This window comes from Salmo salar, chromosome ssa13 (assembly GCF_905237065.1).
Source record: "Salmo salar chromosome ssa13, Ssal_v3.1, whole genome shotgun sequence".
Taxonomy (NCBI): domain Eukaryota; kingdom Metazoa; phylum Chordata; class Actinopteri; order Salmoniformes; family Salmonidae; genus Salmo; species Salmo salar.
Window position 1 is genome coordinate 34,691,048 of NC_059454.1, and position 14,432 is coordinate 34,705,479.

General features: G+C 41.5%; 1 protein-coding gene across 7 annotated transcripts in view; it reads left to right on the forward strand.

Annotated features, from left to right (window-relative positions):
• Positions 1–14,432, forward strand: part of LOC106567259 (calmodulin-binding transcription activator 1) — a 485,887-nt gene that overhangs the window by 15,901 nt on the left and 455,554 nt on the right. For all 7 annotated transcript variants that reach the window (XM_014136342.2, XM_014136343.2, XM_014136344.2 and 4 more), the window contains one exon: positions 5,718–5,821. In XM_014136342.2, the coding sequence (XP_013991817.1) occupies positions 5,718–5,821 (104 nt within the window). The remainder of the gene's footprint in view (positions 1–5,717; positions 5,822–14,432) is intronic.

The following is a 14,432-nucleotide window of genomic DNA, read 5'->3' on the forward strand; positions in this document are numbered from 1 at the left end:
GCACCTTTGCAATCCTTTTCTCATGATACAATATAACAATATAACACATTTACAAAATCCCATCACTACTGACATGGTCCATTCACATGAACGAGCCATTCGGGACAGGCACTACAAAGCCAGCCCGATTGCCGTAGCTCTGGTCCTTATCCCAGCATACCCGGAAGCTATTAAGCTTATTAAAAAGCAGTGACATTAATGTGAGCATTGCCAGAACAATCTGAGATACCTCAAATATTTTTGGGCTGTCCTGGTGTGGAATCGCTCATAGGCCTATGCTACTGTATTACCAGCACATTGATTAGCATGCAGGATGGTATATCAAAATGCAAAGCCTTCATCTAGCTTGTCTGATTCATTTCATTAGAAGCAGATAAATCCCAGATTTCCCAGGATGTCCCTTTCGATGTTCAGACGGAGAGGGAGACCACTATTTCAATATAATTTCATCTAATGAACATCTTGGCCTATCTGATAAACATCTAATTCCAGTCTCAGATTTCATTTATCCTTAAAGTAGATGAGAAATAAGAAATACACGTTTTATAAGGTGGTTAGGCCTAGGTCTAGAAGACAGTTTTAAAAACAGTCATATATTTTAAAAAGTATTCATTTGGAAAAGAACAGTCACATAGTTTGTTGTGTGGAATATTTTCTTTTACTCAATTATCGCCCCCTATTTTATTTATTTTAAGCAACAAGTGTTTTTTTTTTAACAACATCTCTATTTGGCAGATGTTCAATTTCTGCATAAACATCCTCAGAGGCAATTTGTCTCTGGTAATTTGTGGTTCAGATGTAGATTAATCACTGACTTTCAGATGTTTGTCAAAGGCTTATGTTGCGCGTCTGGCATCCAACCTATTCCCATGTGGAAGCAGGCTGGGGCTCTATCTATCACACCTACTATATATATGTGGATTCCCTTTCGTCTCACCGGCACAGTTGACAAACCTTTTATTAGTGAGCAAAACTCTGTTTGAACTAAAGCTTTCAAAGGAACCCCTTCTCCTCCTCCACAGCTGTGGAAAAGCCCAGTGGAGAAAATCAGAGGATGGCTGAAATAACATGGGAACAAATTGACAATGTGGGCTTAATAAATGGGAGAAAATATGCTTCAGTTTAGCATTTTAAAACAGGTTCTGTGGTTCGTTCTGTGTTCTCCGAACAGAGAGCCAGTCTGAGCCTAATAACAGGACGTGAGCTTGACAGTGTGAGAAGCGGAGAACATGGCCCTCCTACGGTGATCAAGAGGTAGACAGTGAACAAATCTGGAACGTAGAAGCCATATCTGAAACACAAGATTTGCTCTACTCTGAGCTTTTTAAACTTTACCCAATACGTTTTTTACTTAAGTTGCATGCATATTATATGCTACATCCTTATAACCAAATTGTACAAACAGTTAATAAAATAATAATGAATGGGACTGATGATGATATCTCCCCTCGATGATTTCATCTGAGGGTGTGAGGGATAGGCTGGCTAGGTTAGTGGGCTCTGTGTGTACTGTAGGGAGGAAGGTGAGAGATGGCCAAGGCTTGCCCTGGACACAACGGGTTAATATCTGAGTGTGGTTCGCTCTGCCTTGAAACATCACCTTTAATGCTGGAGCCTGGACTCAGTGGACAGTGAACATTCTGCAGGCAGAGTATGCAATGTATGCTGAAAGCCAATCCACAGTTAGAAAAAAGTTAGAAAATATAATTAGTCCAACAATAGCTAATTGGTCTAGTCTTAAAAAGCAAAACATTTAATAAGTCAATCATGTTTTGCCCTTTTCGTTATGTACTTCTCTTTTTGTTTTGTTAGATGTTTGTGTGTTATTTTTTACCTTATTGCCCATTTCCTTGTTGTTCCTAATTTGCCCATGTTTTCCCTCTCATTTCCCTCCCTGGTGCATGGTCATGGCTAGAAGGGATCCAACTTTTGTCAAATTAAAGTCAAAAGTAGATTTTTTTTGCATTTAAGCTAACCCTAACCCTTTTCCTAACCTTAACCTAATTCTTCTGAACTGCTATGTTAATTATCCTAACCTCTGCGTAAGTTCTCCTAACCTGCTACAAAAAGTCAAATCTGACTTTAATTTGACAAAATCTGGATCCTTTCTAGCCATGACCCTGGTACATCGCTGATCATTTAGCTCTATCCTGTTTGCCTCTGATGACAACAATAACACCACTTTGGTGGTACCTATAAGCAGATGCTGCATGGGCTTGTTAATTGGGCGAAGCGAATGATTACAGATACCTGTTCAGCTCAGCTCATCTAAAAATAGTTTACACACGCAGAATTACTAGGTACAGCTGGATGCAGCAAACAGCTAAGGAATCTATCTCTACTACCTGCTCCCTGTGGGAGCAACACTAAACATGGCTCTGATGTTTCTCTCCCTCCCTGATCAGGTGGCTGGAACAGCAGTTTGTTTGTACCATGTGAATGAATGGTGGGATTCTACAAGCTAGGGCTTACTAGACCTATATATTCTGTTCCCTTTCAATAGGTCTCTTGACATAGGCCTAGTGCACGACTGGAATGGAGGTTCTGTACTTAAAATCAGAAGTATTTGCCATGGGCTCTCTGTGCATGGGCTCACCAGAATTTATAGAATGTTAAGAATTCATCCATTAATAGCCCTGTAATACATTTAGCAAGAAAGAATGCAATGTTTTCAGCAGATGTGCCATGATGGGTCACCAGTGACTTTAGTCGGAGGATAACAATCAGAGAAAGATGCTATACCCCTGCTACTAAAGATGATTTCCACTGAAACGCTCTCAAAAGCAAGTGCGGTTGCTTTAATTAATACCAGATCAGAAAGGTTCTATTATAAGGGTCTATTATTATCCTTCTACTAAAAAGACACCTTAAAATTAGACAAATTAGATAGACATTCTTTCACATTTCTTTTACAAACAAATACACAACTACACTATATAATAAAGTATGTGGACACCTCTTCAAATGAGTGGATTTGTCAATTTCAGTCACACCCGTTACTGACAGGTGTATAAAATCGAGAGAGAAAAAAAAGCACACAGCCATGCAATCTCCATAGACAAACATTGGCAGTAGAATGGCCTTACTGAAGAGCTCAGTGACTTTCAACGTGGCACCATCATAGGATGCCACCTTTCCAACAAGTCAGTTTGTCAAATTTCTGCCCTGAGAGAGCTGCCCGGGTCAACTGTAAGCGCTGTTATTGTGAAGTGGAAACGTCTAGGAGCAACAACGGCTCAGCCACACAAGCTCACAGAACGGGACTGCCGAGTAAGTAGTGCGTAAAAACTGTCTGTCCTCAGTTGGATCACTCACTACCGAGTCCTAAACTGCCTTTGAAAGCAACGTCAGCACAAGAACTGTTCGTCGGGAGCTTCATGAAATGGGTTTCCATGCCGAGCAGCCGCACACAAGCCTAAGTTCACCATGAGCAATGCCAAGCTTCAGCTGTAGTGGTGTAAAGCTCGCCACCATTGGACTTAGGAACAGTGGAAACGCGTTCTCTGGAGTGATGACTCACGCTTCACCATCTGGCAGTCCGACGGACGAATCTGGGTTTGGCGGATGCCAAGAGAATGTTTGGTGGGGGAGGAATAATGGTCTGGGGCTGTTTTTCATGGTTCAGGCTAGGCCCCTTAGTTCCAGTGAAGGGAAATCTTAATGCTACACCATACAATGACATTCTAGACGATTCTGTGCTTCCAACTTTGTGGCAACAGTTTGGGAAAGGCCTTTTGCTGTTTCAGCATGACAGGGCCCCAAGGGCACAAAGCGATCAGTGTGGAAGAACTTGACTGGCCTGCACAGAGCCATGACCTCAACCCCATCAAACGCCTTTGGGTTGAATTGGAACACTGACTGCGAGCCAGGCCTAATCGCCCAACATCAGTGCACGACCTCAATAATGCTCCTGTGGCTGAATGGAAGCCAGTCCCCACAGCAACATTCCAACATCTAGTGGAAAGCCTTCCAAGAAGAGTGGGAGCTGTTATAGCAGCAAAGGGGGGACCAACTCCATATTAATGGCCATGATTTTGGAATGAGATGTTTGACGAGTAAGTGTCCACATACGTTTAGTCATGTAGTGTATAATGGTAATTGGAAATAGTATAATGCATGATAATGCACATTATCACACTCACCAGTAAAATAATCAAATTCAGCGGGAAACAATGCAATTTTTATAGCAGATTTGTCTTGATGGGTGACTTTAGTAGGAGATTGTAAAGCTGTGAAAGAAAATTATTCTTTAGGCCCATAGCCAAAATGTAGTCCTATAAAACATAACACTGTCTACAATGGATCATGTTCGTTTTGTTTGTAACACATCATTATTCAGTGTGAATTTCTCTCCTAACAAATAATTATTCAGAAAACTTGATTTACATAGTAGCCAAGGTTAGTGCGTTGTACAGTACAGTAGCATTGCTTCCATTCTTTGAAAGGCCGTCTGCTTGTAGGATGTCATGCCATTATGACTGGCAGACAGTAACTCCTCTCTCTGTTTAAACCCACTCCTAATGATAAGCTGTTGGTTGGGAATGAGCTATGCTAATTTAGGATGTAAATTGCAAAAGCTATGGATGCATACATTTTCTCGTAGCCGTGTGTTGCTTACAATTTATTTTATTTTAATTTCCTTGTAATATTCATCCCAAACACGTATTACTTTTGCCCATAATACCATAATACCATACATTCACAGTGGTCTCCAGACAAATAGCATTTGCAAACACCTAAGTGTTGGATGAAATGCCATCTGTGTATTTGAATAGCAGGAATGAGGAAGCAATATAATTTGAATGAACAATAGGACCTTGAATAGCATGGGCCTAATGCATGATTGTATCTAAGTATGTCTACTCTGCACTGAATTTGCTACATTATCCATGTGATATGATTGTGAAATGTAACATGTAGTGTAACCAGGTAAAGCAATGGGCTTTACATGGTTACTTTCTTTGAATAATTCACATAATTATGGTATTCAAGGCATGAAGGCCTACAGCTTCTCACATCATAGACAGAGTAGTGTGATTGGGCGTTTACATTTTGTGCATTAGGCCCCATGGTTCTCTTTGTGGATATGGAAATATTGATGTCAAATGTAAAGTTATGGGAGACGGACATATAATCGACAGATAATAACAAGTTGTGTGTAATTGAAGCTGATTCCCAGATAGGCTACCTCTACAGACAGTGTTGTTGTAATTTAGAAAGTCTGCTTCAGAACAATGAGGGTGAATGACAGTGATTTGACTGTGCTGCCATGCCCTTTGAAACTGTGGAGAGAGTAAGATGAGGCAGGGATCAGGCCAGGGAAGCATTTGATATACAACCCAGCTGTAATTGCACTACAGAACAAGTTGTATTTCCTTTTTTTCTCATCCGCTGGCATTTGGGCCTGTGTGAGAGTGTTGTACCACTTTAGCTTGCAGTTTGAATCACTGAAACAGAGGACAGTGTTGTTCTAGGCATACTTGCCATTGTGTTCTTTTTAGGATAACAGAAATGGGCTTTGCCTTTGTCCAAAGATGGATTGTTGTTGTACTGTTGTGATATTACCTGGTGAGGTGGGTTGTACCATAACGGCACCACCGTTGTCTTCTGAAACTGGGCCAATTCAACACGGTCTCTGACAAAGTTCTGATTCCTCAGGTCTCACAAGGAGCAAAAGGAGCACGCATGCACTTACACACATCTTTCTCTTTTTGCAGATGAACATGGACATTTGAAAATATACCTGCCCAAAAAGCTGCTTGAATGTCTACCAAAATGCTCGTCGCTGCCAAAGGAGAGACACAGGTGGAACACCAATGAGGTATGGGCCCTTCTTCTCCTCGCGGTTATCTTTGCAAATGTTTTTGATACAATGTAAAAACACATTATGTTAATTCTTAAGGGTAGGTAGCATAAATGTAACCACATGAAAAATTACAGCAAATGTGTCTATTTCTCGTGTTATTACATCAAACCTATCAGAATTTTTAATTTAATTTTTTTTTAATTTCACCTTTATTTAACCAGGTAGGCTAGTTGAGAACAAGTTCTCATTTGCAACTGCGACCTAGCCAAGATAAAGCATAGCAATTCGACACACAACAACACAGAGTTACACATGGAATAAGCAAAACATACAGTCAATAATACAGTAGAACAAAAGAAAACAAAAAGTCTACATACAGTGAGTGCAAAAGAGGTAAGTTAAGGTAATAAATAGGCCATGGTGGCGAAGTAATTACAATATAGCAATTAAACACTGGAATGGTAGATGTGCAGAAGATGAATGTGCAAGTAGAGATACTGGGGTGCAAAGGAGCAAGATAAATAAATAAATACAGTATGGGGATGAGGTAGGTAGATAGATGGGCTGTTTACAGATGGGCTATATACAGGTGCAGTGATCTGTGAACTGCTCTGACAGCTGGTGCTTAAAGCTAGTGAGGGAGATATGAGTCTCCAGCTTCAGAGATTTTTGCAGTTCGTTCCAGTCATTGACAGCAGAGAACTGGAAGGAAAGACGACCAAAGGAGGAATTGGCTTTGGGGGTGACCAGTGAGATATACCTGCTGGAGCGCTTGCTACGAGTGGGTGCTGCTATGGTGACCAGTGAGCTGAGATAAGGCGGGGCTTTACCTAGCAGAGTATTGTAGATAACCTGTAGCCAGTGGGTTTGGCGATGAGTATGAAGCGAGGGCCAACCAACGAGAGCGTTCAGGTCGCAATGGTGGGTAGTGTATGGGGCTTTGGTGACAAAACGGATGGCACTGTGATAGACTGCATCCAGTTTGTTGAGTAGAGTGTTGGAGGCTATTTTATAGATGACATCACCGAAGTCGAGGATTGGTAGGATGGTCAGTTTTACGAGGGTATGTTTGGCAGCATGAGAATCCCGAAGTCATGCCGGAAATTGTTTTTGCGGCATGTGACATAATATGGAGGACCCGGCAAGCATGCCAGAACATACAAACCCTACCGTTACGCTTGTTTACACTGAGCTGCACTGGGGTCGGAAAGCAATCTTGGTTACATTAAGACACTGTGGAGCCGGCATGAGATATAGGTTAGAAAACGTACCTCACTGCAAGGATGGGATATGCCACTACTCCAAATTGTACCTTTGTCCACACTAAGGATGTGACAAATGGACAAATGTTCTTAACATTTAAACAGCAATTTTGTTTTGCAGTTTTCCATTAAAACGATAAGAAACATTTTCCACATGAATTCATAATGCAGCTGTGCTGCTGCCTGCAACAGTTCGGGTCTCACGGTGCGTCCCTTTCAGATGGTTAGCATTGCACCTGTACTACCGTTACTGTATCTCAATTCCACCTCGCAAAGTTTGCATTTCCTTCTCATTTAACTGTTTAAAGTATTGCCATACAGGACTTTGCTGCTGTCGCTTGCCTTTCTCTGACATTTTTCCAACTTTTAATGACGACGATGTAGTGGTGGAGAGTTGATTCCAAAATAATTTATTCCTCGACTCTAGCACATGGACTCCCGGTGTTGACTCCCGTTTCTGAGTGTCAAGATTCGATTCTGCAAGGAATCGACACCTAAGATTCAGTATTTTTGGAATTGAGAAGACTGATTAGTTGGCGTACTTCCGAGACACTTGCGTCTTTCATAGCGAGTTAGCGAGGAACAGAGAGAGAGGGTATGGGCACAGTATAGGCAAGTCGGCCACCAGGCATACAGTCAGAAATGTGTACTAGGCCTATTAAAAAGCAATCAAAAGCTGTATCTCGCAATGGAATGGTGTATCTCGTAATTTCTTGGCTTGCAATGTCTCGCAACTTCAGTAAAGGAGGGCCTATCATCAATGAATAGGCTAGGATGTTCTACATGCTACAGATCGAAGACTGAACAAACTCACATCATTAGATAAGAGAAAGAGCAGGGTGTAATCATTAGTCCAAACAGTTCCGTTTTGCAACTAAAACAAGAGTTTTTATTGGACAAATTCAGTTAAGTCCCTTCCTGTTTCATTGCATTTGCTTCCATTTAAGAAATGTTTTGTAACAGAATCGGCGTATTGAATACACCCTAAGTGACACAACGGAAGGAGAGAAAGGAGTGGGCAGGCAGAAAAAGCCTGGTGTGCATATGTCTTGCAAATTCACCAAAGTAGCCTAAAGTTTGTCTCTTCCTCTCTGGTTTTATTTAAATAAACAACTTTCCCCAGGCCTTTATAGCCTGTCGACTAGTTAGGCTATAACACAGAAAATAATATGTTTTGTGATAACTGCACTGTGATTAACATTTTGTGGGGGAAAAAAAAATTTGTTTAGGGATTTTTCTTAACATTAAGGATCCCAATTTCGTTTAAACAGTTTAACGTTTAAAGTTCACAAACCTAATCCACACTGCTCCATCAAGAAGATTGTAATGCTACTAGTTTTCCTGGAAAACTGCCCTTTTCGTCCTCATGCTATCTAGCAGTAGTCACAGCAGCTGTTATGGAATGGCACGTCACGTTGAACAAAAAATAAGCTGATTGGCTGACACTGACATTCCAAAATGGCTGTGTTGGCTACTGCAACTAGTATGAGGGTGAAAAGTTCAGTTTTCTGGAAAAACGAGCAGTATTTCAATCTTCTCGATGTATCAGTGTGGATAAAGATAAAAGTTGGAGTACAGTGGCACATCCCATCCTTGCATTGAGGTATGTTTTCCGACCCATATCACGTGCCGACTCCATGGTGTCTTAATGTAACCATGATTGTGTTCCGACCCCAGTGCAGCTCATTGTAAACAAGCGTAATGGTAGGGTCAGTATCTTCTGGCAAGCCAGCCTATTCCATATAATGTAAACTCCAACAAAAATAACTTCAAATGTACAACTTCAAATTAAACCAAATCGTTTGCACTCATGACTACTGTTTATTTATTTTTATTTCGATCTTGTCTAATCGCTGCAACTCCCCAACAAGCTCGGAAGAGGCGAAAGTCAAGTCATGCGTCCTCTGAAACATGACCCGCCGAACCGCGCTTCTTAACACCAGCCTGCTTACCGGAAGCCAATGTGTCGGAGGAAACACCGTTCAACTGACGACCGAAGTCAGCCTGCAGGCACCCGGCCCGCCACAAGGAGTCACTAGAGCGCGATGAACCAAGTAAAGACCCCCTGGCCAAACCCTCCCCTAACCTGGACGACGCTGGGCCAATTGTGCACCGCCCTATGGGACTCCCGGTCACGGCCAGATGTGACACAGCCTGGGATCGAACCCGGGTCTGTAGTGACGCCTCAAGCACCGCCTCAATGCAGTCCTTAGACCGCTGCGCCACTCAGGAGGCCCATTGCTACTGGTTTTAATTAAAAGAATGTGCCAACTTAAAAGCAAAAATTGATGAATTTACTGTTTCAAATCATCTTGCAAGGTTGCTAGCCAACTAGCCTGCGAGTGTTAGCCCTACTAGCCTGCTAACGTTAGACCTACCAGCCTGTTAACTTTCCATGACTGCATGAGTTGCTATCAACACCTAGTTTACAGCTACATAAAGTAATCCAAAGTTTTAGAAATATGACACCATCTAACCAGTTATCAAATAACGTTACCGGCATATGCAGTTATCTTAGCCAGCAAGCAAGCCGGCTAGCTAAAGTTAGCTAGCTAGTCTAGCTAGCAGGCTAAAATAACTAACTAGCCTTGCTAGCCAACCACCACGGTTGACATAGCTAAGTAGTAAGCCAGAGAACAACACCAACTAGTCTACCAAAGGCAGGAATCCACAGAACACAAAATAAGCCAGCAGATATAAAGTACAGAGAGTGGAGACTTAACGATTGACGGCTGAGTTAGCTACCAAAGAAAAGCCAAGAAGGCACTTCAGAGGGAGAGGCCGTTTCACCAGCCGAGGGAGAGTCAGCTAATCCAATAGCGAGCTTGCTAACATGGAGTAGATTCTCCATATGACGTTGAGAAATAGTCATTGTGGGTAGTTTAGAAGATATCCGGAAATAAGTTAATAAATATATAAAAACCCCAAAACATAACTATGTTTGTAGTTATAGGTAACCAGATTGTGACTACAAGTGTTTGACCACACTATGTTGTTACTTTGGTGAGTAAAAACTCATGCTTCCATTGTTAAATCTATTTTGTTTATGCTGACAAAGTACATATTATCTCAAAATGGTCTATCTAAATTGTCTTATGTGTAGAATCACATGCTTATATTTATTTAGGTTCCAACATCAACACCGCTTTTGCAGCTGATAGAATTATATTCACTACATTTTCAACTTGATTTGTTCCTGTTGCTTAGCTTCCCATTTCCAGTTTTTTTGTTTGGCCCTCCAGTCTAGCGGCCAATAGTAAGACATAGAGGAAAAATGTATGATAAAAAATGTAGCATGTCACAGAACACAAACATTTTAACAGTTAAGCTTGTGATTTTCATAATGTACATGCCCAGAGCCCTGTATTCCTAAAGCACATTAGCATTCATTTTGAAGCCACTGTAAAATATTAATTGTCTTAATTTGTCTAGAGGCTCTGTACTGTTTGGCTGCTGTAGAAAGGAATATGGAGAGCATGATGTTCTCGGCAGATCCTAATTGAAGGTTTCTTCTGCATTGTGAGCACAGTGTCATTGAGCTCCTTAAAAATAGTATGATCTTTGAACGTACCATGATGCTCACTGGCTGAATAAAGCACTCAACCTACGCACATAAGAACCTGCAACAGTCTATTTCCACGTACATGGCCAAAAGTATGCTCCTCGAACATTTCATTCCAAAATCATGGACATTAATATGGAATTGGTCCCCCCTTTGCTGCTATAACAGCCTCCACTCTTCTGCAAAGCTTTCCACTAGATGTTGGAACATTGCTGTGGGGACTTCATTCAGCCACAAGAGCATTAGTGGTAGGTCGGGCACTGATGTTGGGTGATTAGGCCTGGCTCGCAGTCGGCGTTCCAATTCATCCCAAAGGTGTTCGATGGGGTTGCGGTCAGGGCTTTGTGCAGGCCAGTCAAGCTCTTCCACACCAATCTCGACAAACTGTATGGACCTCGCATTTTGCATTGGGGCATTGTCATGTTGAGACAGGAAAGGCCTTCCCCAAACTGTTGCCACAAAGTTGGAAGCACAGAATCGTCTAGAATGACATTGAATGCTGTAGCATTAAGATTTCCCTTCACTGGAACTAAAGGGCCTAGCCCGAACCATGAGAAACAGCCCCAGACTATTATTCCTCCTCCACCAAACTTTACAGTTGGCACTATGCATTGGGGCAGGTAGTGTTCTCCTGGCATCCGCCAAACCCAGATTTGTACGTCGTACTGCCAGATGGTAAAGCATGATTCATCACTCCAGAGAACGTGTTTCCACTTTTCCGGAGTCCAATGGAGGCGAGCTTTACACCACTACAGCCGATGCTTGGCATTGCACATGGTGATCTTAGGCTTGTGTGCGGCTCCTCGGCCATGGAAACCCATTTCATGAAGCTCCCGACGAACAGTTATTGTGCTGACGTTGCTTCCAAATGCAGTTTGGAACTCAGTAGTGAGTGCTGAAACTGAGGACAGATGATTTTTATGCGCTTCAGCACTTGGCAGGCCCGTTCTGTGAGCTTGTGTGGCCTACCACTTTGTGGCTGAGCCGTTGTTGCTCCTAGACATTTCTACTTCACAATAACAACACTCACAGTTGACCTGGGCAGAAATTTGAATTGTTGGAAAGGTGGCATCCTATGACGGTGCCACGTTGAAAGTCACTGAACTCTTCAGTACGGGCCATTCTACTGTCAGTGTTTGTCTATGGAGATTGCATGGCTGTGTGCTTGATTTTATACACCTGTCAGCAACGGGTGTGGCTGAAATAACCGAATCCACTAATTTGAAGGTGTCCACATACTTTTGTAGTGTAGTGTATCCATGTAGTGTATGTATCCGTGGAATAAGAGCTGGATCAAATTGGATGTGTCTTATCGCTTTGCTTATGTTTAATTTTACACTTTCCATTCTTAATTAAAGGAATCCCTGTATAGCCTAAACCATAAATGTAACCGTCGATCACACGAGTTCCTGTTCAGTAGGGCTGCATATTCCACAACGTATTCATCCAGCATTATGTAGAACTCATAATTTCAACATAACAAAGTATTTAACATAGGCTGCATAAGAGCCTGGAGGTGTTTCACATTTCATATATTGTATCATACCAATAAGAAAAGATAACAATTCGTTTAGCTTTCTGTCGCAGAAAATGAAAGTGCAAAATGTTATTATTTGTATGCCGTGTGAAAATGAATCACAGAAGCCATTTGTCCTTGACCTATAGGCCAGCCATTTTACATTATTTCATTTATTTCCAGTGCAGCCACTTTAAAATGTTATGCAAGTGAGACAGTGTATTGCTTGATCTTCACATTTTATTTGTCATGATCTGTTTTTGTTGTATGGATTGTCTCTCTTGTCTACATACGTGGAGACTAGCAGAGAGACTGGAACTAAACATTATTTAGTTTGCTGCCTGAAGCTGGAGGGATTTTGAATGATTGCAATTGCAGAAGTTTCTCTAAGGAAATTCAAAAGCTGCTGCCGGGGAAGGCATCGCTGAGTTCTTAATACAATTGATCCCAATGAAGCAAACGTTGTGGTTTGAACACATTAACCGACAGGCAGCGGAATCGTCAGAGGAGCCAAGGCAAAGAAAAGCAGCACTGTTTTATTTGTATAATTCTAAAGTTATTAGCTAAAAGTGTTTCTTTCCCCTTTCATTAATTACATTTTAAGTGTGTAACTTTTTAAAAGAAAATAGTGCGGAGCAAAGTGATTGGTTGAGAGACCTTCTGATGGTCTGAGCCCCACTGTCATAGCTCACCTGTCACTCCCACATCAACTCAGGTCCGCCAAACCTCTGGAGTGACAAATAGTCAACCATCTTCTCTTAAAGGTGCATTTATGAAATAGAAAGGCATTTTGATCCTTCAAAAGTGAAGTGATGTAGTGACAAGTCTTTGTGCTTGAATATGCTGTATAAAGAATGAATGACAATGCCAAGATAGAGACAGAGAGGGAAGGAAGCCGTTTTTGGTATTACAGTCAAGCCTCAAGATTTGAGAGAATTTGTCAGAATTTTGTCACCACTTTTCCTCGGGGTGCAGATCAGTTCAGATCAATGATCCTATGGCTTTATTGAAATTCGATATTGAGATAATTAGTTGTTAATGAGTGAATTAATCGAATTATATGCGCGAAGATTTGATCAAAGTCACTGCCACTAATAATGACAAGAAATTAAAGCAATGTGCCAAACCCAGCCACCCGTACTTTTGATTAACAAATTTGGGCCAGAAATACTGTCGTCATTGGTTTTCCGATTGAGTGAAAAACAAGTGTAAGCATCAGAGCAAACATGATGGTAAATTATTAATGTGATCCGTACCTCAAGACAAAATATGGGTGGTGTTGAAATTAGTGATGTCACTTTTATTTACATGTGAAGTCCTTACTTCTAATGTCTTTGTTGCTGTTTTAGATGATTTGTTTTGTATTAGCCTAATCCCTTAGCCCTTTGGAGTAACCTAATTGTTGCAGTGCTGATTTGAATAGGTCTACTCATGAATTAACATACACAATATAATCTCTGTATTAGACATTATCTCTATCTATCATTCTCTCAGTCTGCCTCACTTTTGTTTCCTTGCCATGTTATGAACAAGTATAAAATAATCCGCTAGCATGTTTTCTAATTGAGGCTACTGTTTTAGCTTGTTTCTCCTGTCTGACCTGCAGAGTTCTCCTAGCCGTCTAAATGAATTAATGGATTTTGAAATTGCTTTCATCAATGCAAGCACATTTAATAAACAGACACCGTTGTGTTTCTGATGTTACTTTAAGAGAGCACAATATATTGCCATGTTTGTTATAGGATTAATGTGGTAGGTAAGGTACCTCATGTCAGGTTTTCCAATACCACAAGCAAAGAGAGCATCATACCTAATTATGTTGCACGTTGTGTGTTAGGAGAGCACTACTTTCCAGTGTTGAGAAGACGGAGGGAGATAGGCAACCTTCCCTAAAATCAAGGGCGTTTCTCTTTCATGTGCGCCGTGCGAAGGGAACCAGCGTCTCTGTCTCTTTCTGTGCTGTGGCTCGTTGGTGGCAGGCGGGGAGGGAGGGGATTACAGTCTCTTGTCGGCAGCGATTGTGTGACTCTTAGCGAAAGTGACACCTCATCAATTCTCTGCATATTTCTGGCGCTGGTTCAGCATGCGTAATGCAACCTTGTTGTTTTTCTCCCCCTCTGATTAAACTCTCAACATTTTGGGTACTATGATAGAGAGCGCCTTTGATGACCACTTCAGCTTGAATGCAGGATTGCTCACAAACTAAACGCTTTCCTTAAACCTAACCTATCCTGATGTGTGCAGCTATTATCATACTGGCTTAAAGATGTCTGTCTCAACCCTGTA